At 38.7% G+C, this 11,123-nt stretch overlaps 1 protein-coding gene across 1 annotated transcript; it reads right to left on the bottom strand.

Annotated features, from left to right (window-relative positions):
- Positions 1-5,685: 5,685 nt before the first annotated feature.
- On the bottom strand, positions 5,686-7,935 carry LOC141629966 (uncharacterized). The gene is made up of 4 exons (XM_074442875.1): positions 7,490-7,935; positions 6,665-6,824; positions 6,502-6,572; positions 5,686-6,182 (listed from the first exon to the last, which is right to left on the bottom strand). Exons 1-4 carry the CDS (start codon positions 7,661-7,663, stop codon positions 5,952-5,954), a joined length of 636 nt encoding a protein of 211 aa, XP_074298976.1. The 5' UTR covers positions 7,664-7,935; the 3' UTR covers positions 5,686-5,951.
- Positions 7,936-11,123: the final 3,188 nt, after the last annotated feature.

Here is an 11,123-nt window from a genome sequence, read left to right as displayed (position 1 = left end):
TACTTAACACACTCCCCCCAATTACCCACCTCACACTCTCACATTTACCATTCAAACTTTCTAATTTAACCCTAACTCTTCAAATTACTGTAAACCACAATCATCACCATAACTCATCATCTTCTTCGTCTTCATCATCCTGGATAACAGCTTCCCATCATACATTCAGGTCCGTTACTTTTATTTTTCACTTGTTTATCTTGTTATTTTTCCTGAAACAGTTCACATTGTTCGTGAAACCCTAACTGCATAATCATTTTGGGGGTTTTTGTTGGTTATTGATTACAGGCTTAAAATTCCATGATTAATTAAAGTTGATGTTTACATTGTTTGATATTTTGTTGATTAATCACCCCCATTTGTCCATTCATAGGATGTCATATACACATCCTTTCTTTTGCATGAGGTATTACCATGGTGGTAATTTTGAATATAAGAAGGGTAAAACTTCATATGTGGGTGGGGGTTTGATGTTAGATCATAGGTTGTCTGTAGGAGACATTAATTTTGTTGCTGTAATGGATAAGGCTAGAAAATTGGTGAAAACGGACAAGTTTGAGGTATGGTATAGGTTACGTGGGAGGAATTTGAATAATGGTAGAAAGAAGCTTGTTGATGAGAGGGATATACCTTTGTTATTGGACACTGTGGATATGTTTAATATGGTGACAGTGTGGATCACTATCATACCTGGTGAAAAAGTGGATACTTTGTCTCCAAGGACAAAGAATCTTATGGTCAAGCAGTTTTTATCACAAGATGTGGGCCCCATATCTTCCAATAAACAAAAATCCAATACAAATAAAAAACAGTCCACCGTCAATGACTCATCTAACCCAATAAGAAGAAGCCCTAGAGGACACATCTCACCTCACACTTCTCATCCAAGCAGCTTCTCCATTAATTTTCCATCTACAGAACCCATACCACTTCAAATAATTCCAAATAATGTGGGTACATCAACAAGACTACCTAAGTTGAACGTCAAAAGAAGGCTTCACATACTTGAAGAGGAGGCAGAAAATGTTGAGGATTTCTCCTCAAGTTCAGACCAAAGTGATGTGGATCTGAATTTTCAAGAGATTGAGGAAGACGGGGTTGTAGAGGAAGAGTTGTTTTAGGATAATACTGCTTCTGAGGTACCTGAGTCTGTAAGAATTAACTTGGAGAATGAGAGATCTAGGTCTTTTAGGGAAGATTTGAGGGATGAAGCGACTCTAAATAGTGAAGAGCCTTCTGCTACTGCTACTGCTGCTCCTAATGCCAAAGATAGAGGATTATTTGGAGTAGATAATTTGGATGTCAGGCTAGGGGATGAAAGTGAAGGGGATTCAGATGATTTCAAAAGTTTGCAAGGTTCTGGTGATGAAGCAGAACCTAATCCCATATTTAATCCAGAAGTTGATTTCAAAGGGAAGATTGTTCTAAAACAAGGTCTGAGGTTCCCAACTGTTGTGGATCTTAGGTTAGCTCTAAAGCTACATGCTATTGAGAATGGGTATGATTTCTTCTATTTACATTGGTAGGAAGAAGCTTTCAGCTTATTGTGTCAACAAGTGTGATTGTGAATGGGACTATGTTAGGTCAAAAATAAAAGCTTGCACTTGCAATAACCCTAACAAGTGTTTATTCAGAGTTTGTGCTGCTATGCCTCAGTCAAAGGAAACCATTCAAATAAAGGGGATAGAATTGGAACATAGTTGTGCATTTAGTTCATATACAAGGCAAGTTACTTCTGAGTTCTTAGCAGCTAAGTACTTGGAAGATTGTAGGATTACACCATCATGAAAACTTAAAAATTTTAAAGCACGGGTATATAAGGATTTGTTAGTTGAGGTTGGTTATAGCAAGTTATGGAGGGCTAGAGCTAGGGCAAAGTTACTGATTCATGGCAATGCTGCTGAGGAATATGCCAGAGTGTATGATTATGCACATGTTCTTAAGAAATATAACCCTGGTTCAAGCACATATGTAGTTTGTTAAACTGTGGACAGACCTATTCTTACATTTCAGAGGATGTACATCTGTCTGGAGGCATGTAAGCAAGGCTTTGTAAGAGGTTGTAGGCCATTAATTGGGGTGGACGGATGCCATTTGAAAGGACCCTATCCTGGCATGTGCTTAGTTGCTGTAGCAAAGGATGGAAATAACAATATCTACCCCATAGCATGGGCTGTGGTTGAGGTTGAGAACACAGAAACATGGAGATGGTTTTTGGTACTTCTAATGAATGATGTAGGAAGGACCAATGTAGAAGGAGAGGGGCTGACATTCATATCTGACAGACAAAAGGGTCTGATAGAAGCTTTCTCCAGTGTCACTCCCAAAGCAGCCATCAGATTTTGTGTTAGGCATATTTGGGCTAATTTCAAATTGCATTTGGGATAGGTTCTGGAAAGCAGCCAAGTCTACAACAAAGGTACAAACAAGAACTTATTTCAATTTTGCTTTTCAGATTTGTATTCCTCATTTCAAATTTAAGTTCCAACTTTATTTCAATTTTGCTTTTCTTCTATTGTTTAGAATGAATTCCTCTCACATATGGAGGCAATCAAGAATTTAAAACATGAGACACATACTAACCTAGCTGCCATACCACCTGAAAATTGGTCAAGACAGGCTTTCTCAACCACTGGCAGGTCCAACATGTTATTGAACAACTTGTGTGAAACCTTTAACTCTGTTATAAAGGAAGCCAAGGATAAACCAATTCTCACCCAAATGGAGTGGATGAGAAGGTATATTATGCAGATAAATTATGAGAAGAGGCAAGGAGTACTGAAATATGATAAGAGAAATATGCCATATGTGTACAAGTACTTTGAATGGGCACATAATGAAATCAGAAATTGCTTATGCTTTGGTTCAATTGTGGATAAATGGGAGGTTGATTTTATGTCAGACAGGCATAATGTTGACTTGAATGAGAGGCTTTGTTCTTGTAACCATTGGCAGTTAACTAGAATTCCTTGTGTTCATGCTTATGCTTGCATCTTGAAGCAGAGAGGTAGCCCTCATGACTATGTGGATGCATACTACTCCAAGTCTGTGTATCAGTTGGCATATGAACCAATTATTGCTCCTATGCCAGGACCCAAACAATGAGACAAAACTGACAATGCACACCCCGAACCACCACTATTTAGAAGACTCCCTGGAAGACCATCTGAAAAGAAAAGGAGAAAGGAGCCAGATGAAGGAAAGCGTAAGAAGAGGAGTTATGTGAAGAGGGTTAAGAGACCTAACAAGTGTTCACATTGTGGCCAGCTGGGGCATACTAAGACCACTTGTAAGAATCCTCCTGCTGTTGTCCAAGAGAAGGATAAAGGAGGAAGGCCTAAGTCAGACTCACCATGGGCAGTAGGTGTCAGGGAGAAGAGGGAGAGAACAAAAGCAGCTCAAGCACAGCAAGCAACTCAAGCACAACAACCAACTCAGACATCATGCACTAGTGGTCCTCAAACCCAGCAAAGGCAGGCTTAGTGAAGAGGAAATGTGGATGCTCAAACATCATCTAATCACCATAGTTGCTAATGCTAATGTTTTGCTTTTGTAAAATATTAAGACTAAGTTATAAGTTAAGTAGAATATTATTTTGGGATGAAAACATGTATCCAATCTAGCCATGTATTTTGCCTATTAAGGAACATGTACTAAGCATCTTTTGCTTTCTATGAAAATGAAGTAGATTTGAAACATTCCTGTCTCCAATATTTCATTTCATTCATATAAAATCCATACATATTTCTTAATCCATTACTACATAAATGCAAATCACAATTGATACTAAAATAACAAATATGGACAATACAAATGAGTTACACTTTTTCCCATTTTTCTCCATAGCATATTTCTTCACTTCTTCCTCTTTCATTGAAAGTGTTGCTCTGAGTTGTTTATTGTTCATTAGCAAGTCATTGATAACATCTCTTTGCCATGGTGTCTGTCCATTGTCGTACCAGTTGAAGTATGAACAACCTCGCCTACCAGTTGAATGGTCATAGTCCTTACACGCCAAGAACCTTCTCCCTGGGTTTTGTGTAGTCCACGCCTTCACTAAAGCAACAGACTTGCCACAGTGACATGTCAATGGACTTGAGCCATGTGAGTGAGAGTTTCTTGAAGACATCAAATTCCAGATCTACTCCAACAAAACCCAGAAAAAATCAGAAAAAAAAAAGTAACCGATTAATTGTTGAGAACGGAGCAGAATAATGGCAGAGAAGAGGGAGACTAATTAATGGAAACAAGTATAAAGTTTAAGAGAGAGAAAACTTACCTTTAATGGAAGAGAGAAGAAATGGATTGAAGAAGAAGAAGCTGATAATGGAGGAAGAGTTGTGTATTGAATGATTATGGTGAATTGGAGAAGGGTAATATGGGTATAAAGGATAAGTAAAGAAAAGAAAAATTGAAAGAAAGCAAATCTTACCTGAGATTGGACGAATTAATTGTGTTTTCCGTCAATTAGGTAGTAGTCTGAGGTTATTTGCAGTTTAATAGGTAGTAGTTCGTACTTTTGAACATAATATGTAGTAAAATAAAAAAACCGAACTTTAATAGGTAGTATTTTGTCATTTTTCCTAAATTTAATTTAATTTCTGAAACTTTGAAACAACCCATGAATTTTGAGCAACATATTTTATAGTGATCAAAATACATCATGTAACAATTATTTCACAAATAAACTAAATAAATTTAATTTTTAAAAGTTAAATCAATCCCGTGAATTTTCACGGGTGTTACACGGAAGGTGCTACGGTTACACTTGGTGTATAGAAGATTCTATACACCACCAATCAAATTTCGACATGTGAAGTGAACATATTATTAATCATGGAAGGAATTTGGGAGATATTTGCATGGACAATTTTCTACCCTAGAAGGAAAGTTTTAGAAGTTTATTAGTTTTGTTATTTGTTTAATAATTATTATTATATATTTACCATAATTAAAAATAATATTATAACTAACAAAATCTTTGTCCATATGACCATATCTTCTAAATTTTCTACACCAACAATTTATTATCATAGCCATTTCCCATAAAAATAGCATTTAATTCTTTTCTATTTTGGTTTCTTATTTTATGCCTAGTGGGTATAGGTTAGAAAAACCGTTATCAATAAAGTCATAAAGTTTACTTTGGTTAAAAAAAATTTGAACATTCATTCATACGTTAATTCTTTTAAACGGATAATAGCGTCAATGAATCGATTTCATTTGATTACATACAACTAATAACGTCGAGTGTATAGTGTATTGATAACGTTAAAGAGGAAAAAGTGAGAATATTATCTTCCCAAATCAGAAAAATTAAAAAAAATATGGTATAAAAAAAATACTAACAATAATATGAGAAAGAAAATTTAAAATTTGATTTTCTAAAATTTGGCTTCCCAAATATAACAAAGCAAAAGATTCTATTTCATGCCTCACCATTGCCATATGTCATGATATTACTCGCAGTGTATAGAAGATTTTATACACCGAGGATAACCGTAGCCTTTTCGGGGGTTAGTTAATTGTTAGTATAGAGTTTAAAGTTACAAAGCTGCTATGAATAGGTATGTAAAGGCGTAAAGCACCATACTATGTAAAGACAGTAATTCAACTCTTTTGCTCCATAATTCTAGCTTAATTCTCTGGAAAAAGGTCACAGTAATTAGAAGGTTAACAACTGACTAAACTAATCAAAATAATCGTATTCATGAAGAACCTGAAATGTTGTCAATTACAGAGACTACCAAAATATGAGTCTTTTGAAGCTAAGCTCACAGCATCGCCCAATTTGTAAACAATTGATGCAAACACCTTAAAACATGACGAACATAAAGAGGAACGCACAAAATTTGGTTATGAACCTCATTGCAAGCCTAAAAACGAAAAATTAGAGCAAAAGAAATTTGGGAGAAGGGAAGATGTTACAGGAACACCAGAAGGTCTGGTATCTAAACTTTACGGTCTTGACGTTGCAACTGCATTTCTTTAGCCATGGATGGGAGCCATCTTTCCCCTCTGATTTTCTTTAATTCGGCTACCCTTTCTTCCTCTCTCTTAGCAGCTTCTTTAGCAGCCGCTTCTTTGGCTTCCGATCTAGCTTTAGCCTTTTGACGTGCCTGTTCTGCAACAGCTAAGATATCTGTCCCCTCAACTGCAACACATCTTAGTTTTCTTTTGAACTGCAGCCATGTAGATGGAAAAGGCGGATAATCAGTAGTCACTCATATCATGAGGCGGAAGAAGGGAGCGGTAATACTTCAAAAAGTTTGCCTTAAATTGCATATAGATACTCTTAGTTAAGCGGCAATAGTCCATATTTTCTCATGGCAATTTATGGTTAAAAACAAAGATTGTCTTCATTTTTTTTTTTCCTCGTTGGCCCCCCAACATCAAAATACATTTCCTCTTTGATTGAAATTTCTGTTCCCCCCAAACTGCTTTAGTGCATGCATCACAAGAAAAATCTTCAAAGGAAAGGGTACTAGAGCAAGAGTAAACCTTCTTTGATTTTTCATCAACCTCTTCTCCAGGAAGGATTCTCGGTTTTTTTGTGGGTCCCATGAGTTCAACTGCAAGCAAAAACGATGTTATTCAAACAAAACAATCATATTCAAAATTAAGCCTACTGAACGGATAAAGCTCAAGAAAATCATAGGTATACCTTGATGATCAAACACTATACCAACAGGAGCTTGCTTGAATAAACGAACCCCGACTTCATTGCCAACTTGATCATCTTCAATGACATTATTATTCACATGGTTCGAGTCTTTTACCAAAAACAATGACTTTTCCAACATGTCATCCAACACCTTTTGCGCCTGTCAGTTACCATCAAAACAGCACCTGCACCTAGTGAGGGGCAGTCGAAACAAAACAACGCTACATATTTAAAGACACAATTTAACTTAAGAAAAAATATCTAGAATTTGTATCATATATTCCATGTTAAATCCCTAAATTCCTTTCTTCTACACAGAGAGCGGGCAATTGTTTTAAGCGCATAATAATGGGGAATCAGTATACCAGGTCTGATACTAGTGACCCAAATCTCCAACTGAATCCCCACCAACTACAAGCCGAACAAAAACCCTCAATTCTTCAACTATCAAAGTATCAACCAAGTTCCATCCAAGCCAGTTGGCTGCATTTTTACAAATTCGCCCTAAATAACAATTAAAACTACATGTCATTATAGAAAACGCAATCTGTTGGAAATACTCCAACTATTACTATTCTCTCTCCCGGTCAATAGTTTATGTTTACCATGATACGTCAATTCGTCAATGATTAGAAAAATTGTAGATTCAGGACATCAACAACAACAACAACATTACCCTGCTGAAATTTTTTGCACCCACTGGGTTCAAATCCTAGCTCTACCACTGGTCTCGGGAACTCCCGTAAATCGCGGGGTAAGGGGAGTCGGATGTAAAATTGAAATACATATGGATAGAATAAAATGAATGAAAGAGAAAGAAGGGACCTTGATTTGGTAGTGTTTAATGGGCTGGGGTTGAAGAAAGTGGGAGTCATCGTTGTCATCAGAGGGGGTTGGGCCGGGTTTGGAAGTGGGTCCCGGAGTAGAAGAGGCGATATCGTTAATGGCGGCCTTCCATTCTTTGTTACCGTCTTCCTCGCTGCTGCTGCTGTTGCTCATCAAGCTTTTCTTTCCCTGCTTCCTGTGTTTCTTGCTGTGTCGCAACTCGCAACTAAACCCGTCCCAAAACCTCCGCACCCTTTTTTCTGAAGGAAGATTAACAGCAATAATACTTATAGCTGGTATTCTCAAATTAATCCCAGCTCCATTTAACTTACAAATCTAACTTTTACCAAACTTTTACCCTCTTATCTCAACTAAACTTGGCCTGTTTTCGACCTCTTATTTTCGGTTAAAGTACAACATGGACCCATTATTGATAAATGTTAATTAAGCCTTCATCTTTCTTTTCAGTCTCGTGCTCTTCATATGCTTCGAATCAAAATTCTCTTCATTTCCTAAAAAAAATTGGAGAGTCCATTTCCTATCAACGAACGAGATTGGATTCTATTAACATTGAACGGTTCACGATTTATGCATAGAAATAAAGAGTTAATAGAGTATGGAGAGGATAATATTATTAAATGGGTTTGTGAGAGGAAATGGAGAGAAAGAAAATGGACTAACCATTCTAACAAAACTATTTACCAAATTAGCTATTTTTTAAAACTATTTTCTAAACGAACCATGGTTGCCAATTAAATGTGTTTTCCCTTCCCCTACCTCCACAAATCCACACTCAACCATGTAACACCCCGACCCAGTTTAGGCCACTTGTAACACCCCGGCCCAAACCGGGTCAGGAGCGGTTACTTATGATAGCTCACCAGGCTGTGTGCATGGCCCACGGATCAACACGGGTCCTTTATAGTGCATTTTATCCTCACTCATGTGCATCCCGGAAACCTTCCCACGAGGTCACCCATCCTAAAACTACTCCCAGCCAAGCACGCTTAACTGTGGAGTTCTTTGGCATGGATAACCATAAAAGAAAGTGAACTTTGTCAGACGATCTACGATCACCTACTTGTAACACCCTGACCCAAACCTAGGGTCGGGAGCGGTCACTCACGGTAGCTTGTCAGGCTGTGTACATGACCCACAGATCAACACGGGTTCTTTATAGCGCATTTTGTCCTCACTCATGCGCATCCCGAGAGCCTTCCCAGCAGGTCACTCATCCTAAGACTGCTCCTAGCCAAGCACACTTAACTCTGGAGTTCTTTTGCATGGATGACCTTAAAAGAAAGTGCACTTTGTTGATATGAGTAGTGCTTCCAATGCCTTTAAGCACTAGTCAGATTTTAAGCCTATCAATGAACCTCTTCAAGGGGGTACCCCACCCAAATAACGTCTTCGGTTCAGTGGAGTATTACGCACCCCCACTTGAAAAACACAACGTCCTCGTTGCGCCTGACAGCATCTGACAGCAGCCGAGCCAAACCCAGAATCCTCTCTCGCTAGGTTGGTGACCCGGGTACTCCAGACCACAGGCTCATCAGACGGTCGTAGAGTTGCTCTAATACCACTTGTAACACCCCGACCCAAACCTAAGGTCGGGAGCGGTCACTCACGGTAGCTTGCCAGGCTGTGTACATGGCCCACAGATCAACACGAGTCCTTTATAGCGCATTTTGTCCTCACTCATATGCATCCTGAGAACCTTCCCAGGAGGTCACCTATCCTAAGACTACTCCTAGCCAAGCACGCTTAACTCTTGAGTTCTTTTGCATTGATAACCATAAAAGAAAGTGCACTTTGTTGATATGAGTAGTACTTCTAATGCCTTTAAGCACTAGTCAGATTTTAAGCCTATCAATGGACCTCTTCAAGGGGGTACCCCGCCCAAATAACGTCTTCGGTTCAGTGGAGTATTACAAGCCACCTCATATGACACTCTCGTGAGTCATTACTCATGACACTCACTAAATCGATGCCCGCTCATATCAACTATGACACTAGCCTGTTAACGTATTATCGACCGATAACTTATAATCGCCAATCAATACCGTCATAATACAATATATTTGACAATTTTTGTTGTCAGGAAATACCAGCCAACCTCGGTTATAGGCTAAAAATTTAAAACTTTCACAGTCCCGATTTTCGAAATTGGGATGCCGATCCTAAATGAGTGTAACACCCCCATTTATTCAGGAGCCTTTAGTTAGACTTCCAAAGTAAATAAGAGCATTACCATCTTAGTTCCCTGAGTTAGTGAATATACAAACACTACGAATTGTACTTTAAATAAGTATAATTAACTGTCTTAAAGTGTCTTATTACAACCAACCAAACTGAATAAATACTTTATTATAACACAGCGGAAAGAATAAATATTAAAGTTCAGCTATAAATAAGTGATAATAGTGATAAACTAGACTTCAGGCGATAAGTCATCTCACGTCCGAACCCAAACATCTAGCTATCAGCAATCTACTAAAATCCAACCTATAAGTTAATCTGCTCCCCATTTAACCGAAAATATTAAATGGTTCATTATAGGACGCCATCAATTAAAGCATGCACCATTTTATTTTTGACAAGACACACATAACATCTTCAATCAATGGTTGAGTAGGGATAGACAGAACAGTAAGAAAACACATTCAATAAACTTAAACCATCTAGAAGCATTAGAAACACATACCGTTAATTAACGCCATTACCACACGGACCGATTAACGGCAATCACGGACCAATTTAATGGCATGCACAGACCAACTTAATGGCAATCACGGCCCAACTTAATGGCATACTCGGACCAATTTAATGGCATACTCGGACCAACTTAATGGCATACTCGGACCAACTTTGTAACACCCCGACCCAAACCTAGGTCGGGAGCGGTCACTCATCATAGCTCGCCAGGCTGTTTACATGGCCCACTAATCAACACGGGTCCTTTCCAGCGCATTTTGTCCTCACTCATGCGCATCTCGGGAACCTTCCCAGGAGGTCACCCATCCTAAGACTACTCCCAGTCAAGCACGCTTAACTTTGGAGTTCTTTTGCATGGATAACCAGAAAAGAAGGTTCATTTTGTTGATATGAGTAGTACATTCAATCTCTTTAAGCACTAGTCATTTAAGCCTATCACTGGACCACTTCAATTAACGTGGAGTGTTACAATCACCCCCACTTGAAGAACGCAATGTCCTCGTTGCGCTGGGAGCATAATCGCTAACCCAGAATCCTCCCCGGCTAGGTGGGTGATCACAATGGAGCGTATAACAACTGCCCCCATCACCACACGGTCGCTGGGTTGCTCTGATACCACTTGTAACACCCCGACCCAAACCTAGGGTCTGGAGCGGTCACTCATGGTTGCTCGCCAGGCTGTGTACATGGCCCATTGATAAACACGGGTCCTTTACAACGCATTTTGTTCTCACTCATGCGCATCCCGGGAACCTTCCCAGGAGGTCACCCATCCTAAGACTACTCCCAGTCAAGCACGCTTAATTTTGGAGTTCTTTTGCATGGATAACCAGAAAAGAAACTGCACTTTATTGATATGAGTATAACATTCAATCCCTTTAAGCACTAGTCATTTATGCCTATCACTGGACCTTTTCAA

This window comes from Silene latifolia, chromosome Y (genome assembly GCF_048544455.1).
Source record: "Silene latifolia isolate original U9 population chromosome Y, ASM4854445v1, whole genome shotgun sequence".
Lineage (NCBI taxonomy): Eukaryota > Viridiplantae > Streptophyta > Magnoliopsida > Caryophyllales > Caryophyllaceae > Silene > Silene latifolia.
This window is presented reverse-complemented; position numbering and strand designations above follow the sequence as displayed.